This window comes from Penicillium longicatenatum (genome assembly GCF_028827895.1).
Source record: "Penicillium longicatenatum strain IBT 33135 chromosome Unknown contig_3_segment0_segment0, whole genome shotgun sequence".
In the NCBI taxonomy this organism is placed as follows: domain Eukaryota; kingdom Fungi; phylum Ascomycota; class Eurotiomycetes; order Eurotiales; family Aspergillaceae; genus Penicillium; species Penicillium longicatenatum.
Window position 1 is genome coordinate 2,440,113 of NW_026643121.1, and position 20,081 is coordinate 2,460,193.

At 51.0% G+C, this 20,081-nt stretch overlaps 10 protein-coding genes across 10 annotated transcripts; 5 read left to right on the forward strand and 5 right to left on the reverse strand.

Moving 5' to 3' along the window:
• Positions 1-150: 150 nt before the first annotated feature.
• N7484_006276 (uncharacterized protein) lies at positions 151-1,836 on the forward strand (the record flags this gene model as incomplete). The annotated part of the gene is made up of 7 exons (XM_057116694.1): positions 151-202; positions 426-554; positions 603-608; positions 661-821; positions 1,145-1,218; positions 1,279-1,375; positions 1,441-1,836. The coding sequence occupies 7 exons, from the start codon at positions 151-153 to the stop codon at positions 1,834-1,836; spliced, it is 915 nt and encodes a 304-aa protein (XP_056972577.1).
• A 543-nt stretch (positions 1,837-2,379) lies between these two features.
• Positions 2,380-3,458, forward strand: N7484_006277 (dihydroneopterin aldolase; the record flags this gene model as incomplete). Its single annotated transcript, XM_057116695.1, has 2 exons — positions 2,380-3,198; positions 3,264-3,458. The coding sequence occupies 2 exons, from the start codon at positions 2,380-2,382 to the stop codon at positions 3,456-3,458; spliced, it is 1,014 nt and encodes a 337-aa protein (XP_056972578.1).
• Positions 3,459-3,819: 361 nt separating this feature from the next.
• On the forward strand, positions 3,820-4,032 carry N7484_006278 (uncharacterized protein; the record flags this gene model as incomplete). Its single annotated transcript, XM_057116696.1, has 1 exon — positions 3,820-4,032. The coding sequence occupies one exon, from the start codon at positions 3,820-3,822 to the stop codon at positions 4,030-4,032; it is 213 nt and encodes a 70-aa protein (XP_056972579.1).
• Positions 4,033-4,465: 433 nt separating this feature from the next.
• On the forward strand, positions 4,466-6,214 carry N7484_006279 (AGC family serine/threonine-protein kinase; the record flags this gene model as incomplete). Its single annotated transcript, XM_057116697.1, has 1 exon — positions 4,466-6,214. The coding sequence occupies one exon, from the start codon at positions 4,466-4,468 to the stop codon at positions 6,212-6,214; it is 1,749 nt and encodes a 582-aa protein (XP_056972580.1).
• A 488-nt stretch (positions 6,215-6,702) lies between these two features.
• Positions 6,703-8,079, reverse strand: N7484_006280 (uncharacterized protein; the record flags this gene model as incomplete). The annotated part of the gene is made up of 1 exon (XM_057116698.1): positions 6,703-8,079. One exon carries the CDS (start codon positions 8,077-8,079, stop codon positions 6,703-6,705), a length of 1,377 nt encoding a protein of 458 aa, XP_056972581.1.
• A 733-nt stretch (positions 8,080-8,812) lies between these two features.
• N7484_006281 (ELL-associated factor) lies at positions 8,813-10,018 on the reverse strand (the record flags this gene model as incomplete). The annotated part of the gene is made up of 1 exon (XM_057116699.1): positions 8,813-10,018. One exon carries the CDS (start codon positions 10,016-10,018, stop codon positions 8,813-8,815), a length of 1,206 nt encoding a protein of 401 aa, XP_056972582.1.
• A 284-nt stretch (positions 10,019-10,302) lies between these two features.
• Positions 10,303-11,652, reverse strand: N7484_006282 (Dor1-like family protein; the record flags this gene model as incomplete). The annotated part of the gene is made up of 1 exon (XM_057116700.1): positions 10,303-11,652. The coding sequence occupies one exon, from the start codon at positions 11,650-11,652 to the stop codon at positions 10,303-10,305; it is 1,350 nt and encodes a 449-aa protein (XP_056972583.1).
• A 294-nt stretch (positions 11,653-11,946) lies between these two features.
• Positions 11,947-13,737, forward strand: N7484_006283 (acid phosphatase DET1; the record flags this gene model as incomplete). The annotated part of the gene is made up of 2 exons (XM_057116701.1): positions 11,947-11,961; positions 12,019-13,737. The coding sequence occupies 2 exons, from the start codon at positions 11,947-11,949 to the stop codon at positions 13,735-13,737; spliced, it is 1,734 nt and encodes a 577-aa protein (XP_056972584.1).
• Positions 13,738-15,568: 1,831 nt separating this feature from the next.
• N7484_006284 (uncharacterized protein) lies at positions 15,569-16,990 on the reverse strand (the record flags this gene model as incomplete). The annotated part of the gene is made up of 1 exon (XM_057116702.1): positions 15,569-16,990. One exon carries the CDS (start codon positions 16,988-16,990, stop codon positions 15,569-15,571), a length of 1,422 nt encoding a protein of 473 aa, XP_056972585.1.
• A 2,807-nt stretch (positions 16,991-19,797) lies between these two features.
• Positions 19,798-20,064, reverse strand: N7484_006285 (uncharacterized protein; the record flags this gene model as incomplete). Its single annotated transcript, XM_057116703.1, has 1 exon — positions 19,798-20,064. The coding sequence occupies one exon, from the start codon at positions 20,062-20,064 to the stop codon at positions 19,798-19,800; it is 267 nt and encodes an 88-aa protein (XP_056972586.1).
• Between the last annotated feature and the right edge of the window lie 17 nt (positions 20,065-20,081).

Consider the following 20,081-nt stretch of genomic DNA (forward strand, 5'->3'; position numbering starts at 1 on the left):
AAGAGCTTTAAGCGCCCTGCCGCCCATCACCGCCATCTTCCTGATTTGGCCGTATCCCACGGTCCTCCCGTTGCGCTGGGACTCCTCGGTCTACTAATCTTCTTTTACCTCTCTCCTTCAGGATTGAACCAGATAAACCTTCCCTGAGCCATGACGGAGGTTTCGTCGACCCGACTTTATCTCGGGAACCTTCCCCGCAATGGTACGCTGCCCAGCACCCACACCCTTTTCTCTCGACTTCATTCGACGACCAACCCTATTGGGATCTCAGTCTTGCCCATGGATGGAGCTCGCTTTTTCCGCTGGGAGAGCTACACCCCGTGGTCAACTCTTTCCCAAAAGCTCAGGCACCGGGAAACAGCCTGGGAATCCGACATTTGATTTTGCTTTCTGAGCGTTGCTAACACGAGTCTAATGACTGGCAGTTACCAAGCAAGACATCGAAGAACACTTCAGTACTCATGGGTCTGGTAAGATTACGGAAATCAAGCTGATGAACGGCTTCGGCTTCATCGAGTACGAAGACGCCATGGACGCGCGCGATGTTGTACCTGGTAAGTCTGTCCACTAACATTCATGGAGCTTGCTAATTCGTTTTGTAGCCTTCCGTATGTCATGATCTCTCGAATATTACCTATACCCTATTAAAACCGCAAACAGATGGCAGCGACTTCAAGGGTGAACGATTGACTGTGCAGTTTGCTCGTGGTCCCCGGCGCAAGGAGGCCTTCCCTGGTCCACCAGACCGCCCCACCGCTCCTCGTCCACGCCGTACCATGTTTCGGATGCAAATTTCTGGTCTCCCAGAAACAAGTTGGCAGGTCAGCAGCCCAAGCCCATTCCTCCCTGGACATCTCCCCCGGATCTTATACCTCGGCCTCTTCCCTTGATGCCATGCCCTCCCGTAGTCCTCGGTTTGATCGTTGGAACCAAACGATTTGCACTATCGATCCTGGTGTTACGGACAGCTTCTCCTCCTGGGAACATCGTTCATACCACACCAGTGACCTGTTGCTGAGGATTCGGAATCATGGCCACCAACCCAATTCCCTCATACCCGGACGTAGAATCTATTTGCCCTTTGCCCTGGACCCATTGGCCACATTACTTACTTCCTGGAACCTGGACTCACAACCTTCTTTAGGATCTGAAAGACTTCGCCCGCCAGTCTGGACTGGACGTTGTCTACTCGGAAACCGGCCGTGAGCAAGGAAAAGGGTAGGTTATGACATCTCAAGCCGGACCCGGGCTTTGTAACCTCAATTGACAATGGAAAAGGTTTGTTGAATTCGAGACCGCCAACGACCTGAAGACTGCCGTGGAAAAACTGGATCAACGCGAGTTCAAAAGCGCTGTTGTGTCCTGCATTGCGGATGTAAGAAACCATATCCATTCTGCCCCGGACCGTAGGAAGGATCCCCCATCTCATCTTCCCCACAGATTCAGACCAATTTTGATGACCGTCCCTTCCGGGACCCCTATCGGTCTCGCTCCCCACGTCGGCCCTATCCTCCCATGGAAGAATATGACAGAAGGTTCCCAGCACCCCGTGGCTACAGCCCCAGGGATCACTACCGGGAGCGATCCCCCATTCCCATGCGACGGGATTATTATGACCGAGAGGGCTATGGACGCCGCACTCCTCCTCCGCCACGGCCTCGGATGGAAGACTACCCACCACCGCGTCGTCCCTACGATGACCCGTATGATGCCCGGCCTCCACCCCCACCTCCGCGTCATTATGAGGACCCATATCTTGCAGCGCGTCCCTATGGTCGTCCCCGTACTCCTCCCCGAAGTGACTACGTTGGTTATGACCGCCCCCGCTACTGGTAGATAAGGATCCTTCCCTGGTGGTTTCTCTCATTTGTCCTTTTGGATCTTTGCCGCAGATGATTTGCCTTCTCTCCTCCACGAATACCCGCTACTTATTGCATTGCGCTTTATGGTACCATGAATCTTTTACATCTGCCGAGATTTTAGCGTGTTTTCCTGGCCAGATTTACTCTTTGAAATGGACGATACGTTTTATTTTTTCACTTTGTTTTTAAGGAATCAGTAGCCTCTCCACTCCAGATGTGGATGATTGGCAAAAGCAAGCCACCTATAATCATCCCAACCTAGGTATTAATGACCTCCTAAGCGTGAAGCATAAAAACTTTGATACTTACATAGTTCGCTGCATAAATTTGTTATGGCACGCTTGACTTTGGTCCAACCTTAGTTGGACCGTTGTGATCTACGGATAGCCGCCCCGCCAAAAAAACTTCCCAAGCTCCCCCACCTCCCATCTCACTCCACCTGGAATTTGCAGGTTCAAGTGGAAACGACCTCCAATACAGACACTGAAGAAGGAATTCATATCCCAAAGTACCCAAAATGGCTCAACCAAGCTCTGCCATCCATATTCCTCAACCCCCACCAGTCCTAGACAACGTCGTCCTCAAAGAAATCCAGCTCCCGCTCCCCGCAGCCCCAGAAGCCTGGCATCGCCCCGGCAAAGCCCAACCTTGCACCGCAACCCTCAAGCTCTCCTATTCCTCCGCTATTGCCTCCGCCGACACAGACGATGTCTCCCTCTCCATCGACTACGGAAAGCTTTTCCGCCGCCTCGAATCCGATGCCCGCAATATGACTACCACCTCATCCCCAGAGCACCACCGTATGGTAAGCTTGGATGGAACCCAGCGCGAGGACATGAAAGCCAGTGCTGTCGGTCAGGACCCACGCGCCACGGCGGGGATGGTTGCGAATGCGGGACTAGGAATGCTAGATGAGACGGCAGCGGGAGTGCGGCGGATGGCGCATGTGCAACCGAGCCCGCGGAATGGGTTTCCGGGAGCCGGAAATATGAGTGCGTCACCGGCCAAGTATCCGATCGAGGCAGAGTATGGAAAGTGTGAGGTCTGGCTACATTTCCCCAAGGCGCTGTTGAGGGCCGAGGAGGGACTGCGGTATCGCAGTCTAACGGTTTGGGGATACAAGCAAAGCGATTTACAGGAGAGGTGTCCTGTTGTCGTAGAGGAGGAGTTCCTAATTGAGGGGATTCGCTGTTATTGTATCCTCGGCGTGAATCCGCATGAGCGCATTGAGAAGCAGGCAGTGATCGTTTCGCTTGCGTTTACTGGTCCTGGACAGCTGGCTTGGGGATCGACTGTTGTGGAGACTTACCAGGCCATGACCAGAACTGTGGCTGAGGTATGCTTAAATTGTTATGCATTTAATGCATTTATGGGTGTATGCTGATATTATGAATTCATTAGCGCGTCGACAATACCACCTTCAAGACTGTGGAGGCCTTGGCTACAGTGGTTGCTTCCATTGCGACAGTGGAGTTTGGAAATGAACGGGTGACAGTCAAGGTTGAGAAGCCCAGCGCATTGGCATTTGTGCAGAGATCGGGTGTTGAGATCACCCGATCCAAGGCATTCTTCCAGAATCACGAGGCTCAACAGTAGGTATGTTGTGCATGACATTTCAGGCAGATCGCTGCAGGGACCTGCATCCACCGTAAACCAACATTTCTCCTTTTTAGAGTGCAATAAACTTCATAGTTAGAGCCGAACAACTGAAACAATCTTGGAACGTGGAAATGCCCTATGTAGAGGGAGAACAAGCTAATTGAACGAGCCTATCGTAGCACATGTAATCGGGCAACACGTGAACACCGGATCGAGGCTAGCGTTGGCCCCCCGGATTTCCGCCTCAAAGCGAGATGATTTTCTTCAGCTGGACTTGTAAATCTCATTCACTTCCACTTCGTGGGACCTTTGATAACTCACTTCAAAATTCTTGAATCTACTCACTTTCCGATTCTCTATGTGCCTATCTGCGCAGCCCTCTTCGCTTTCCATCCCTCTCACCAGCTACCTGGTCAGCTTGAACTTGATCTCCCTAGATTCTCCCTCGCAGCGCGTTCCTCCTGACATCCTCGACGTGTCCCCATATCCTGCCCCGACCACTTCCGCCTTGGCCTTCGATCCCGCCGCCGGCGAGGTGATCTGGCTTGTAGGGGTCCCAGGTCCGTCCTGAAGAAGGGCGGACGGTAAAACTACTCGAGACATTCCAGTTGGGGTCTGACCCAAACCAGAGAAGAGATTGTGCTGTGAGTTTTTTCAAAACTGAGGTACGTGTCGTCTTTTTTTCTTTTTCTGATCTTTATTTGCTTTGTCTGTGTTGCGATTGGTGGGGCCAAAAATCCCAAACAAGAAAGCTCAAATTTACCCCTCCAAAATCTGAAAGGACGAATTTAGGAAGCATGAAGCTGACCGGAATATCGGTATGTCCAATAGTTGCGATTTCGGTATCTTGAGTACCTACTTGCCATATTTTCCCGTTTTACCCGATCAATTGCCTGCTGGATAGCGACTCTTGTCAGTCTCTAGCCGAACGACCGTTGGAGGCATTCCCCCAGCATTGATATCCCTGTGAACCTCGACCAGGACGCAGATCCCATTCCTAAGTCATGGAATCTGCTGCGCCCCACGATGACATCTCCGTTGGAGATGTGTTCACCCCGCAAGCCGACATCGTGCAGCCCTCCACGGAAAATCCGACCAATCAACATGCCCCGGATGTCCACATGGCAGACCGGCTGTCGCCGCGCAAAGATATGGCCAATTACCTAACCAATCGAGATGGCGATATGAAACCACCGGCCTTGAATCCAGACCTGCTGACCGGGAAGGCGCGCCGGAAGAAGAAGAAGAAGCAGGCGAGCCAAGCCGATCCAGCTCGATCGACCGTACACGGCTTCGCGCCATTAGCCTCGGCTGATGAAGACTCGGATTTCTCAACCACAAGCTCGCGCGCCCCGAATTCGGGAAGTGCTACTCCTATTAGAAGGACCAGTCCCCGTGGTGGCCACGGAGTTAGCGCATTGAAGCTTCAACTCGATTCTCTGAACCTTTCGAACAAACCTAGTGCGGGTTCCAGTGGGCTTTGTTCCGAGACTCTTAGCAATGCGAGTGTTTATTCCGACAGTGATCAGACCGAAATCTTGACGAGCTATGAAGTGCCTCTGGACCAGGATTTTGTCAGTACGGATGCGGTAGACGAAGAGGCGGATAGTCCAGGGACAGCTGTGACTATGGATATGCGACGCCAGATGTGTCGCAAGATGACCGCACAAGATTTTGAGCCTATTCTATGCCTCGGCAAGGGCTCGTTTGGAACCGTGTTGCTGGTGCGCCATGTCATCACAGGCAAGCTCTATGCCCAGAAGCAGTTCCGAAAGGCCTCGCTCACTGTGCACAAGAAGCTTGTGGAGCAAACCAAGACGGAGCGCACGATCCTGGAGAGTGTCAACCGACACCCGTTCGTGGTCAAGCTATTCTATGCTTTTCAAGATCACGAGAAGCTTTACCTGATTTTAGAGTACGCTCAGGGTGGCGAGCTGTTCACCCATCTTGCCATGGAACGCATGTTTGACGAAGATGCCACCGCTTTTTACATGGCTGAGATGGTGCTCGCCTTGGAGCATCTGCACCAGAACGTTGGCGTCCTCTATCGCGATCTCAAACCCGAGAATTGTCTTCTGGACCGCGAGGGTCATCTGCTGCTCACCGATTTCGGGCTGAGCAAGATTGCTCTCAACGATGACGAACGCTGCAATTCTTCCCTAGGCACAATCGAGTACATGGCACCAGAAGTCGTGCAAGGCAAGCCGTACGGCAAAGCTTGCGATTGGTGGTCCCTTGGTGCTTTGGGCTTCGACCTCCTCACCGGCTCCCCGCCCTTCCGCGCAAACAATCACGCCAAGCTGCAAGAGAAGATCATCAAGCAGAAGCTCGTCCTTCCTTATTTTCTTGGGCCAGACGCCAAAGACCTTCTCACTCGCCTATTGCGCAAAGATCCAGCCAAACGTTTGGGCTACCACATGCCCAAGGATCTGATCACCATCAAGAAACACCGTTTCTTCCGCAAGATCGACTGGGCCGCTCTGGAACTCCGCGAAGTCGAGCCTCCAATCCGGCCTATCGTCACTGATCCGGCCCTTGCTGAGAACTTCTCTAAGGATTTCATCAATCTTCCTCTTAGCCCTACCGTTGCTAATGGGTTTGACGAGCTCTCCGCATCACCTTTTGCACCTAGCCATTCCCGGGCTTTGTCCACTGGACTTGGTGCTTCTGGTGATAATGAAATGTTCGGTGGATTCAGCTTCGTTGCTTCGAGCAGTCTCCTGGACCATGGACTAGGTGTTATGACTGAGTGATGTAGCTACTCACGGTTATCAAGGTCCCCAGCCTCAACCTTGGGGACTCCTCTTTTTTTTTTCGGGAGTTTCGTTTGACACCCACATTCTTTTCTTGCATTGCATTGCATTGTTTTGTGTTTTTTGTTTCCTTTCGATCTGCCGCTGCCATTGTCTTATGTTAGGCGCGCTGGAGGATAATCCTGCAGGGTCTTCTTGTTATTTGTTGCACTGCTGTTGCAGACCAATTCCCATAGATCTCGAACATACAATTTCGGTTACTGCAACTCAATCCTCTCGTAAAGTTATACTAGTTATCTTTGTCATTGGAAACCTTCGTAGAGTCATTTATGTACAGTCCATCCATATCCTCCTGGACAACCGCCTCACTTAGATGATCTTATCATGGTAGAACAAAACAGCAAAGAAACGGAAGCCCCTTGAGAAAACTCCCCATCATGCATCCAGTCCGAAGCAAGGCAAGGCAAAAGAAATAAAAGAAAAGAAATCTAGATCTCACCCTCTTCGCTTCCTCCCCCGTCGTCGGATGCATCTTTCCCTGGTGTCACTGTAGTATTTGGCTGATTGACATCCCTATCATCTGAGACCTCACCCTCTTCCGTGCTAGCTCCATCCTTAGCATTAGAAGCTAGATTCTGATTTGAATCCGAGCGAGAGGTATCCTCATTATTCGACAGTTTGGGTTTTGGGGGCAATGAAGCCATTGCTCGCAACGGAATACGAGGACGAGATGTAGGTGGGCCCGGGGGAGTTGCCACGTTAGGCGCGGGTGAAACTGTGCATTGGCGCTTTGGCGAACGCTCGCCGTTCGATGTTTGGCTCTGAGGTGGGGGGATAGGACTCGGGTAATGGTTTTCTGAAAAAGATTCCGGCTCGCGGGAGCGTTTGCGCCCATTCATAGCGGGGGAGTCTGCTGCAGGCGTAGAGAGAGATGAAGTGATATCTGGGGCAGAGAGAGGGTTACTGTGGAAGAGGCGGGTGGGATCGTTGAGATCTGCGTCGCTGATGGTGAAGTCTGGGTAATTTTTGCTCAGATTCTGCTGTACGCGCTCGTAGATCTTGACGATGAGTTTGCAGGCGGTTATGAGGTCTTCGACGCGGACATCGATTTGCTCCCACCATGGACGACCTTGGGGATCATCTGGGAACGAGACCTTGCAGTGGCGCGCAGCTGCATAGAGAGCTGCGGCGGCGATGACACGCGGCTGGAACAGCAGAGAGAGCACGGTGTATGTGGAGTCATTCAGGAAGGCGTAGGCGGCGTGTCGAAGGGGTCGGTTGTCGGGGACGTTGAGGAAGAGAGAATAATCCCACAGTATGCGGTAGGGCGACTCGAGCTGAAGGTCGAAGCACAGGAATTCGAGCATGACGCTCTCATTCTGTAGAATCAGATCCCGCCACTTCCAGTAGTCTTTCGATTGCTCATCGACAATCATATCGGGCTGCTTCATGGCAACACGGCAGCATGCCACGACAAAGTCCTTCATTCGGCGCATGGTCTCGTCCACCTTGAACGCGACGAAGAGCGACACCGCCGCGATGACCTTTGGATGCATCAGATCCCCACCTTGTTCAGGATATTGCCCGCGTAATGAGTAGCGCATAAGGAATCGGTGCAGGAAAACGGTGGCAGTCATTGACGTTTGTGGCGGCATCTTAAGCATCATGCTCACCTGCCAGATGAACTCGACAGCTCGGTGCCGGATATAATCCTCCTGTTCACGATTGATCTTATCTAAGCGCGACGGGGTTCGCTCCATATCCTCCTCTGTGAACAACCATTTTTTTTCGGCTGCTGCCACCACAGGGTTGGGCAGACCGGGGATGCGGTGCTTTGGCGGCGCCGGAGACGCCGTAGACTCCATTTGGGACAATCCGGTCGTGTCAAGAACAGTTGGAGTGGGGAGGGAAAGCGAACAAGAGCGCCGAGAGGTTTGAAGACAGGGGATGGAGGTTGTGCCTGCTTCTCACGAGGAACGTGGCCGGGAAAGCGCGCCTGCGCGCTTGAAGGAGTTTATAGATGGCGATCCGAGGCTAAAAAGTTGTCCAGTCCAATCAAGCATAGCGGGTCTTTTCATCGCATTTCGGGGGTATAATCGGGATCAGGTGACTGTCATATAAGGTGGATAATAGCGTTTACCCCTAGGAACCGAACGAGCTTATAGCAACGGGCGAGCCTCTACGTTCAAAGGGAAGTGAAAGTGAAAGCTACTCGGAACGGAATAACCTCAGGCTCCGAGCCCAGCCGAAGTATAGACCGCAATTGGCAAAACAACCATATCAGGGAAGAACAAGAAAAGCGAGCAGATATTAAATGTAAAAGAAAATTTTGATGATGTAATGTGCCGTAAGATATCTCCGATGCAAGTCTTTATCTTGGACTAGCTGTACGAAGTAATCTCCCTAAGCGCTTCTACTTCATACACGGCTTAGCACTCTACTAACTCGTAGAGATTGAATGAACGGGCAAATAAGAAAATTCTCCATGTACATTTGGTATCTCTGGTCCTGTACCCTAGCGCCCACGCTGATAGTGCAATGCAATGCTAAAAAAAAAAAGAGATAAAGAAAGATTAGAGTACACGAGGCACAAGGCTTTTACTCCTCTTCGCTGACCTCGCTCTCATCATCACTGGCCACATTGTATCGTCCAGAAGCATGCTGACTGTACTGTTGACGGCGAGCCTCTTCTTCCCGAGCACTTTCCTCAAAAGCAGCTTCCATCTCCGCTGCGAGTAGATCATCTTCATCCTCCAAGTCTCCAGCGGGGGCAGCCGGGGCTGGCGGAGGGTGTTGAGTATTTCGTGCCGGTGATGGAAGCCGGAAGCTATCAATATCATCCTCCCTGTCTTCGTCGGGAGTGTTATCATTGGAGAAAAAGGCCGGATTGACCAATGTTCGGGATGGGCGTGGCGATCCCATGTCAATAATCAAATCGCCGTCGACAATGATATTCGAGCCAGCAGACTGGACAGTATGCTGCGATGTGTCTGATACAGCGGAGCGACTGTCGTCGTTATCATGTGGGTCAGGATCTGTATAAGTGGGTTCGATGACCGGCTCGATGACCGGCTCTGGGGCCGGTTTAGGTGGAGTTGGCCGAGCCTGTGGCTTCGGCGCCGGGCGTTTCGTCTCTCGCAGTGGGTTTGCTTGTTTTCTCGGTCGGGCCATAGGTTTCGGGGCAGGCTTTGTGACTGGGATTATGGGGGTGTTTGTCTTGCTGGTATAGACTGGCTCCGGGGTGCTGTGTCCTGATGCCGGCTTCAAGTCCTCCGCACCCTCCTTAGGAAGGAAATGTCGGAAGTCATATGGATTGCTGTCGTCAGCAGGACCCTCGTCCTCACTGACGCCGCCGGAATTGCGATCGTCCCCTGAGGTGTGTTCATCCTCCTGTACTATGCGGAGCTGTTCATATTGCTCAATGACCTGTTTCTCCGTCTTCCCCGGTGCCGATCGCAGGTTGAAGTTAAACTTGGTGGCCACAGGCTCCAGAACGAAGACCTTGCGGTCGGGATCAAATACGAGGACCAGGTTGCGCTCGCTGTCAGGGTCCTCGCTGCCTTTGTAGGCGTAGGTCAAGTTGTGATCGGCACTCGGGGCCTTATCGGTGACGGAAAGGTCGTAGAGATCGCGCGATCGGCCGGAGGGAGTAACGGTCGAACGTTGTTGTGGTGTTACATGCTTGGTCTTGTAATTGTAGTTGACATTGATCAATCGGCTTCGATCTGCATCGGCTAGCCGTTCACCCAGGACAATGGGGTACTCGGCCTGCTTGGTCGGGTCAATCAGCGTGGGGGCGGCCATGGCTTCGCCACTGAGGATAAGATAGAAGAGGTTGCGCGACAAAATAAGGTATGCCTTGGGAATTATAATATGCCTCTATGAAACAAGGAGAGAAGGCGAAAATAGTGTATAAGTGAAGAGTGAGAGAGGAGTTGAATGAAAGGAAGAGAGAGAAGTGACACAAGGTCCAAACACGGGGGGAAGGCGGAGACTCGCCCCGACATTAGCTTGTTCAATAGGCTTGGCGCTACAATACAGTATATCGGTGTGCTATCATAAAAACACCGTGAATGCGCTTACTGCATTCAATGCACTGCCACCCGACTGGTCAATTGTTCCAGTCGTCCTGCCAGTGCTCGGTGTTTGCGCATCACTTCCTCCCACTCATACTCGATCTCCTCCTCCCCACTTAACTCCGTAAGAATCATGCCAAAATCGCCCCCTAGGCGACCCAAACTAGCCGCACAGTACAACAATTGTGTGAGCAGACTCTCGCGCGAGCTCCGGTCCCGGACATTGGGAAGGTATGTTCTCATAGTATCGGTCAGGAGTTGCACAAGGTGCATGGGGAAGGTCGCCAGAGCAGATGGGCGATTTTGCAATGAATCCGACGATTTGGGTTTGGCATCAGATCCCCGTAGCCCTAGCGCAGCAGACTCAGGCTCCGATTGCTCTGCAGCGAATATGTTCTTGTATAATGAAACAATGGCGAAGCTCTGTTCTCGGAAGATCTCAATGTATCGTTTCAGATAGCGGTCCGTTTGCTGGCCACCCGACCATGAATCTGCCTTATCCTTGCCATTTGTCCTCCGCTGTGTTTCTTGGTCGGCAAGTTCTCGTAAGGGATCCAGTGCCTCCAGAGTTGAGACCAGATGGGCCAGCCGGCAGATCAGAAAGATGGCGCCCAGCGCTCCTTCTCCTGTCCCTGTGGCTCCTTCAGTCTGCAGAGTCTCCAAGTCTGGCGCGACTCGCCGCAACCAGCCTACTGTTCGCATGCCCGCCGCGAGTCGTAAGTTCTGGGCTCGGAGCCCCGCAATGAGATTGGTGGTCATTTCTTTCATCGCGTCTTCGGCCTGGGCCGCTACATCTTGGATCAGAGGCGACTCGGGGTATAATGTTTGTAGTCGCTTGATGTGTGCGTGCAAATCGAGTGCGGAGGAGTAGGTTGTGGATGCTGCACCCGCTCCTGAATTGGCCGATGCCGCGGACACTGCGGTGGATAGGAGGGAGGGCAATTCGAGGATATCAGACAATCGATCCACATTGCGTGTCAATTGCATAGCTTTCTTCCGTCGTTCTAAGGCAGCATTGTCGGTGATCTTGCTATACTTCGTGGAGAATCCCACGGCCGCTTCGTCCAACTTGGGGACAGCATCACGGAGTTGTTGTGCCTCTCGGGTCAACTTGGGGATGGAATCGCGAAGGGTAGATAAATTATCGGCGGACGTAATAAAGGATCGGTGAGAGCGGTTGGACAATGCTTGAAGCGAGAGAAGCGTCGAATGGGCGGATTGGGCGAGGGACTGAGGTTCGGTGGTCTGGAGGTTTTGCAAGGACAAAGTGGACAAACGATTAAGATATTGGGAAGTCGTGGCATCACTAGATGGTGGCGTCTCAAGATGCGGAGCCAATAGCTCCAACAACGAGTCAGCCATGTTGCAAAGTTGAAGTAAATGTATGTAGTTGAAGCTGGCGATTGCGTAAAAGCCGCGTGCTGGAAAGAGCCGGGTGGTCCGTGCGACAAGAAACAACGTATCGGCGACGAGAACCTTGTTTAGTTCTTCCAAACTCTTCCTTGTAAAGAGTTCAGGTGCCAGGGATTGTTGCAATTACCTCGTGGGTAGAATTTGTTCTATCACCTACTCGTTCTCTAGTTACTTTCTCCGACAAGGGCCCCCTCCCCCGCATCTCCAGTATCTTGACTCTCTGTCCCATATGTCCCATCAACCATGGGGAAACCACGGGTGAGCCTTGAACACCGACAGTGATACAGCATCAAATCTAATACTGGCTTCTTATAGATGATCATTCTTATCCGCCATGCGCAGTCAGAAGGCAACAAGAACCGCGATATCCACCAGACAACCCCGGATCACCGAGTCAAACTCACACCCGATGGATACCGTCAAGCCCAAGAGGCAGGCCGACGACTACGAGAACTTCTCCGCCCCGATGATACCCTTCATTTCTTTACGTCTCCTTATCGCCGGACGAGGGAGACCACTGAAGGTATCCTAGACTCATTAACTTCAGACGACCCGGACCCCTCGCCGTTCCCGCGGAATACGATCCAAGTCTACGAGGAGCCCCGGCTACGAGAGCAGGACTTTGGAAACTTCCAACCATGCTCGACAGAAATGGAGCGAATGTGGATGGAACGGGCAGACTACGGCCACTTCTTTTACCGCATTCCCAACGGCGAGTCGGCGGCAGACGCATACGACCGCGTGAGTGGGTTTAACGAGTCCCTGTGGCGACTATTTGGCGACGATGACTGCGCTAGTGTTTGCGTCCTCGTTACACATGGTCTCATGACTCGGGTGTTTCTAATGAAATGGTACCATTGGAGCGTGGAGTACTTCGAGGATCTTCGCAACATAAACCACTGCGAGTTTGTAATCATGACCCACAATGAAGACAACGGGAAATACACATTGCAGAACAAGCTCCGGACCTGGTCCGATCTACGAAAAGAAAGAGATGCCGAGAAGAAGCGCGAACGAGAAGCACAAGGGCTGAGTCCTACTATTCCCCCTCCCCCAGAGCATATCCCCATACGGCGAAAATGGGGTGGCTGTCCTGATGGATGTACCCATGGCCTGTCTGCTGATGCCAAAAAGACTCTCCGGGGGAGGATGTTCGAAACAATGCGCCAAGAGAATGACAACAACCGGGAAGGCGCTGAACCAAAATCGGCTACATCGGCTTCCAAAGACACAGATCAAACGTACAGATCTAAACCAGGCGGTTCACAAGATGGCTCTGACTTCAATGAAGAAAACTCCGAAAGCGATCATGCACAATCCAATCCTCGACCCGAAGTCGAGGCCGAGGAGGCAAAAAGATACAGAACCGGTGACTCCAGTTCCGATTCGCGAATCAACAATATTTCTCGCCCTATCCGACCAGTTCCTCGAGGTCTTCGTCGAGATAGTGAGGACAATCTCCAGCACCCAACCGCTGCAACGTCATCCACAGCATGTCTAAAGCTAGCTCTTCTTCACCTAAGAGGCCGTGACGGAGGTGGCTCCATGAGCGGCGCAAACAGCCTCGCCCCATCTGATGACGAGGCAGAAGACAACTATACAACACAGCCAGTTTCCGCACATCTCCAATCAAAGCCCGCATTGAACGTTCCTTCGCAAAATGCAGAAGATGACGGCGATGACGAGCTCAGCGCGCACCATACGGAGGAGGCAAAAAGGGTTCGCCCTCACAATAATCATTACACTCATCATCATTACCACCACCAGACTATGAACGACTCGCATGGTCACACTTCTCACCATCGCTACAGCTCTTCCACAAGTTCATCGCAGCCGCTGCACCGCATGGCTAATATCCTTGGGGACGGCGATGATGTTTCACAACACTCTGACGGACATACCCCCGAATCAAGTTATCGAAACCCTGAGACAAAGTCTTCGAACAAGAACCATAATGAACCAGAGGAAAAAGAAAACCTTACACTGGAAGAGCAGCAACGACAAGATCAGAGTGTGCAAGGGAGCATATACTGATTGCCCCAGACCAAGAACTCTTATTCTCTACTTTGTTTTCTTTTCTTTCTGTTTTGTGCTTCAGTTCACATGCATTCCTCGGGTCTCTGACAATACCTGGATACGGATATATGACGGATGGCCGAGGGATCATTGATATTGGTTGGATGCATTCTATCCGACTTAGCGTTACGACTGCGACGATAATACGAACGGTTCAGGCTTCAGACCAGATTAGATACTAAGCTAGTCTAAGGCATATTTAAATTGTGATTTCAGATTTGATAGTTATACGCTATGCTTTACATCCTCCACAGTGTATTAACATTCATTCTTCCGCGAATTAGCTCTATAGCTTTAGCGTATTTAACCAAGCTCGTCGCTGGCTACAGTTAAGATTTAAGCATGACTGTAGGCCAAATCCCTCAAATATTGATACTGTTTTCCAACCTTGTAGGTTGTTTGATTTATATTCAATGTTAGGCTTATATCAAATAAGCATCCAAGACCTCAACTCCCAATATTGAGACATCATGCACCATGACCCAGACAATCCCGAGTTCAGCAAGTATACTACACGTGGATCAAATCCTATATCAAACACAGAGAAAGAGAGGACATTTAGACAAAAATAATAGTTTGTCAAGTATTTTGGGCTTGGACCATGACGCGCGTTCAACACACAAGACCACAATGACAAAGACTCACGGACGGACAAGCGAACCAGCGACCAGGAGAAGCGTCAAGTCAAGACATTGAAATTGGCGATGACATGCAATGGAAGACAAGCATCGATACTACGTACAGATCAGACCCTCACGGAACTGACTGAATCCCCAGAGCTAGACAGACTGGAAAACATGCATGTGCAAAAGGAGATATCAAGTGCACCCATATTGGTCGCTCTGCAAAGCTTGATGAGGGATCATGGGGAAAAAAAAAAAAAAAAAAAAAAAAAACACGTCAAATCGATCACTGAGCGATTGCGCTGCAGACGTCGTAAATCGAAGAGAGCAAAGGAGAATGTAATCATATCAAGTTTGTTTGGTCGAATTTCGGTAATTGAGGTTGGAAACCGAGAGTGATGAGAAGATATTAACGCCGGGAATTGACTGTAGCGTGGGGAATTGAAATCGAAATAATGTACCGACATGAAGAGGAAGAGAACAAGAGAGAGAAAAAAAAGGCAATCTATGGGTAATCAAAGCGAGACGAAGAAATGCCAGGCATGAAGAGAAAAAAGGGAGAAAAGAAATGAAACGAAGATATGAACCGAAGTCATGGGTAATAAACAAAGGTCAGATTTTATGAATTCGTGATCGTCGTGACTGCGTCCCCAGCCACCAGGGCCGGACTTCAAAAGACCCGGTGGGCCTGGCTGGTGTGACACGATGTCCAACCGGACGATTGGCATGGTATCGTAGATTGTTTTGGCTGGGGCGTGCCAATGTCGCCGCGGGGAGCGTTTTTTCCTCTTTTTTTGGTGTTTTTGAGTTTTTCGCTTAGCCGACACGAACTAGCAGACGCAGAACAAATAAAGACTTTTCGGAGGGGACGCGGAATGCAGATCGATCAAAGTGAGGCCAGGCGAGTCAAAAAAAGATGACAGAAGGGCGTAAGCGTCGAATCAGATCAGGAAGCAGCGAACAGAGTAGAAATAACAGTATCGTCAAGAGAAGAAAACCATGCAAAATCACTCAACCATCGCAAGGTAAAAGATAAAGTCTAAAAAGGCTGCACCGAAGAGGACAAAAAGGTCGACGGGGTCATTGACAACTCAATTAACAAGTGTCGTCCGTTTCCATCCGTAGTCATGAATCAGCGAGTAGGGATAATCAAGGAATGACACGGCTTAACCTGCAATGATGGGCTGCAGAGCCGGGAAGGCGGTGTTACACATGTAGTGCTCGACGTGTTTGGCACAGTACATACAGCCACAAGAGGAGCCGTGACCAGTCCAAACACTCTGTGCGAAGGGCAGACCGTAAGCCGGAGTGTGGTGGTACGACGGAGGCTGTGACCGAGGTACTGATGCAGGTAGGTACTGCGGGGGCGGAATCCAGGCCCGCGAGTAGGGCGGTGGTGGGTTGGGGTATGTCCAGGTGCCAGCTGCGTAGTAGTCAGGAGTGTTGGGCCCGCTGTGAGGAGCCGAAGGAGGTGAGTACTCAGATGCGGCCGGGTTGAGCCACGAGTTCTCGCCGCGCTGGTATTGAGGAGGAATGGGGCCTTCGGGGGACATGAGGGGTTTGGCGACAGTCTGTTGGTGTTGTTGTTGTTGTTGTCGAACAACATTAGTGTCGAGGGGCGCCAAAGACTGGCGAGACTCTTGGTGAGCCCGCGCATTGGCCTTGGCGCGCCAGCTGTCCCAGTGTCGGCGCCACGAGGAAAATCCATCCTGCTCGTCATACATGCGGTTGTGGATTTTCCACTCGAAAGCGAACAGCCACTCCAACTCCATCTTGTTAAGTTCGGACACGGGGATATTGCTCACTTCCGACCAGGACTTGTTCTGGAAGGTGTTGTCGTCGAGGAACTTGCTACCGAGCAGCAAGGCCACGGTGAGCATGCGGTAGATCTGACCGCTGCTGGTCTGAAACACGCGCTGAGACGAGAGTTGGCGCATGCGGCAAGACAGATAGTACAGGCCCAGAAGGATGGTCGAGCTAGGCAGGCGGGTCGAGGACAAAATCTGGTAGACGTATTTCCGGAACTGAGGGGGTACCGAAGATCCTGGGGAGATGCTTCGCATGATGTCAATATCTGCAAGGGTGATCTTGGTGTTGTACAATGCATACATTCCCTGGGTCATTTCCGCCACGAAGTCGGACATGCGATCCATTTCGTAATCCAGGTGGGCGGCAACACCTCCGGTTGCCTTTTCCTCCTTACGGGGTTGCTCTTGCTGCATCGGGGCGATATCTTGACGACGGTACTGCGGGGGAATGGCACTGTCCATAGGCGGCAGCTGAACACTGGAGCGGAGCGGTGGCAGAGTTGCCATCGGTCCGTACATGGGCTGCTGAGCCATGCCGTGCAAGGACTCCCGAGTAGGGTGCATCATGTTCGCCGACTGGTGGTGCAGGTTCATCGAGTTGGGCTTGGTGTACCGAGACTGGGAGTAATTTTCAATAAACTCACAGCCACTCTGATGGTAGCGGGGAGGGAACGCAGAGTGGTTGATCGGGTAGAAGGACGGTTCGTCCATACGACCACTGCTGTTGACGTGAGGAGGGGTAGGAGGCAGGCCGTGGCCTGGCACGAAGAAAGACGGCATTTCAAGGGGGGAGTTAAAGAAACACCAGCTCAGAACGGGGAGGCGAGACGAATGTGAATGCTGTCGCGTCGGGTTGAAGTCAGCGAACAATTCGAGCGAAACCGGTGAAGTCGACGTGGCAATAGAAGAAAGAAAAGTTCGACGAACCGTCTACAGCTCCGCGCCGTTCTGATCCTGGGTAAGGGAGAGCGCTGCTCAGCGAGCGTATCGCTCAGTTGTGGTCCTAGGGAGCGTCTCTAATCGAATGACATTGAGAGTCGTTCAATCAATCTGGGACCGAGAAACACAAATCAGACAGAAGGAATGTGGTTAAATCGGGACCTTCTTGAAGCTCAGAATACTGCGACTGAGAGAAGGCTGATCCACAAGATTGAGCAGAATCGCAAACTTTGAAGAGTATCTCTAGAGATTATTCTGGGGGGCGCGCACAACGGATATCCGCGATACAAAGATGAATCACGAAAAAGTTTTTGGGGTTTTCCCTCGCGTAGAGGCAAATCTCACTCGCGTGAGATCAGCAACGACACTTAGTGAAAAGCTCGTTGGAAGGGGGAGAGGTTGGATAGGAGAACGAAAAGGGGAGAAGAGTAGGTTGAAGAAGGTGAAAAGGGAGACTGTGTGTGGGTGGAAGTGGCCGTGGGTGTTACAATACGTGACGGGGGCCTGGACTTGAACTGCGGCAAAAAATTTCATTCACTCACCGTACTCATTCCCAAAAACAGAAAAACAGAAAACCAGTGAAAACCATAACCCCAAGCCCTTTTTTCACCGTTTCACTGAGTTCTTAACCCGAAACCCGAATCCCCCGGTCGCGATTTAAAATAAATTAAACATTTATTAGAAATGAACAATGTCAACCTATGGTGTACAAGGATATGAGAAACTACTTTTCTGGATATTGCCTCCCTGGTGGCTGTTTCTACGCGTAAGATAAAACCTATGGGGGGCACCACCCCTAATCATCGGTGATGCAACGCCCGTGTCACTCCCCCTAAATCAATAAGAAAAAAAAAATCTAAAAAAAGGTTACCAAAAAAGACCAAAAAAAAAAAAAAAAACGAACTCGTGCGGACTCCACCTGACTAATCCCCGGTAACAGAAAAAAGTGTTGAACCCCCATAGTCTCCATAATAAAACCCCATAATAAATTACTAAAATACGGCCCAAGCGTTAAAACATTCCAGCCCGTTGCTTAGTCTACAAGGTGTCCTCGACTCCTTTCAATGTAATCATTCTATGTGTTCATTCTTTGATATTTATAGTCACTACATATTATGCATATTGTTAATGTTCGACAATACAATAGTACTTACAATGAAGTACGGAGGGGGGAACTATGGGATTTAATGCAGTAAGCTATCATTTAGGCCCTAGATCCGCTGTCCCTTTATCACCCGGTACAACCAAGTAAGGGAAAGTCCCCCCTCTGAGTCACAGACCAAATGACAGTATGATAAATCCCTGCAGCCTGCATAGCGTCATGCCGCATGGCCAGTAGTGACAGGAGAGGGGGAGGCAACACCGGTGTGTCGAACTGACACCGGGGCCCGCGGTAGATGCTCTCATTGGACTGGAGGGTCCCATAGTACGGGATGTACACCTGGCATGCACACGGCCAACTGGAGGGACCCCATCCGAAGGTTTACTGCGTTGTTCATGATTCTTATTGGGGGCCCCGGTTATTATTGTCTCCAGATCTGGTCACACTGGACAGTGGACACTGCCTTGGGGCTATGTGTAGGTCCGTAAAGGAGTCGTTCTAGAGAAATATAAAATAAAAAATGAAATCCCGCCCTGCTTTGTCCTCACTACCAAATTGTCAAAGCTTTGATTACCTCAAATTCATTGCACCTTCTTCAAGAGAGCTGCATTAGGCCTAAGCCGCTAAACTTAGCGCTTGGCTGGAAATTCTGGTTTATTGCTCTTTCAAGCTTGCCAGAGAAATTCCCTAAGCCTTCTTTAGTAAACTTGCCCCTTTTGGGTGGAGAATCGTGTGCCCGGATACACTCGGCCCAACTGTTCCTTCACGTTGCGTCGGGCAGAACATTTCTTTAACCCCGCCATGGAAGAATCCGGGCGCCCCTCTCTGTTTGGGTTTTGTTTTGGGTGGGGAGAGGCAAAACAAGGAAGATTCCCGGATAGTGGAGGCTGGGAAGCATTGATTAAAATGGTACTTCTGGATACATATCAATACATGCTACCAATTTTGCCTGTAGAAGATTATGTGAAGTTCATGGTCTAGTTTTCCTGCGGAATATGGATTGGTATTTCTATAGTGCTAGCTTTTGGTTTTGTTTTTTGAAAATGCCCACGCCTATAGGCGTCGGGAGGTAAAAAAAGGGTGGTTAGACAACACACAGGCTCGAGAGCGCCCGAGCCTTCCCCTGTGGCCATGATGCCCATGTGCCAACCGAAAGAGAAGAAAAAAAAAGACGAAGTGGAAAGAAATCAAAATCAAAGAATACACAAATGATGTCCAGGCGTATGCCCGAACAGAGGGATATCATTAAGATTCAACAGAACCCAGTCACAAACAAAGACATAGACTCGTATACTCGATAAATCGTCAGGGAGGAAAACACTTTCCCCTCCCGGTCGAGTTCTTCCAAAGAAACACCCCCGATCTACCCGGGGCATCCCCAAGCAGATCGGGTCGCACCAAACTTTGATCAGAATAAACAGACGAAATGGAAGAGATGAAAAAAAAAAGAACGGATCAAAACTCCAGGGGAGCCATTCCCCAAGAACGTGCAAAGGGTCGTAAGTCGTGACGAGAAAAAACCAACGAAGAAAGATCGGCAAAGCGGCTACTCGTCTTTCAAGCTTCCAACCAGGTTGCGAAGCACGTCCATGATGACACCCTCGTCCTTGGGTTCTCCACCGGGGAACGAACTTTCAGTGGCATTGCCTAACACACGGGCACGGGCACTGCGAAGCACCTCTCGGATGTAGTTCTTGTCCTCGTAGTCTTCCATAAGAACGGCCTCAAAGTCATCGATAGCCTTGTTCGCACGCTCGGTAAACGAGGATGTTTCCGGTGGTCCATGCGGCATAGAGCTTTGTCGCGGAGGCATTTGCTGCTGCTGGGAAT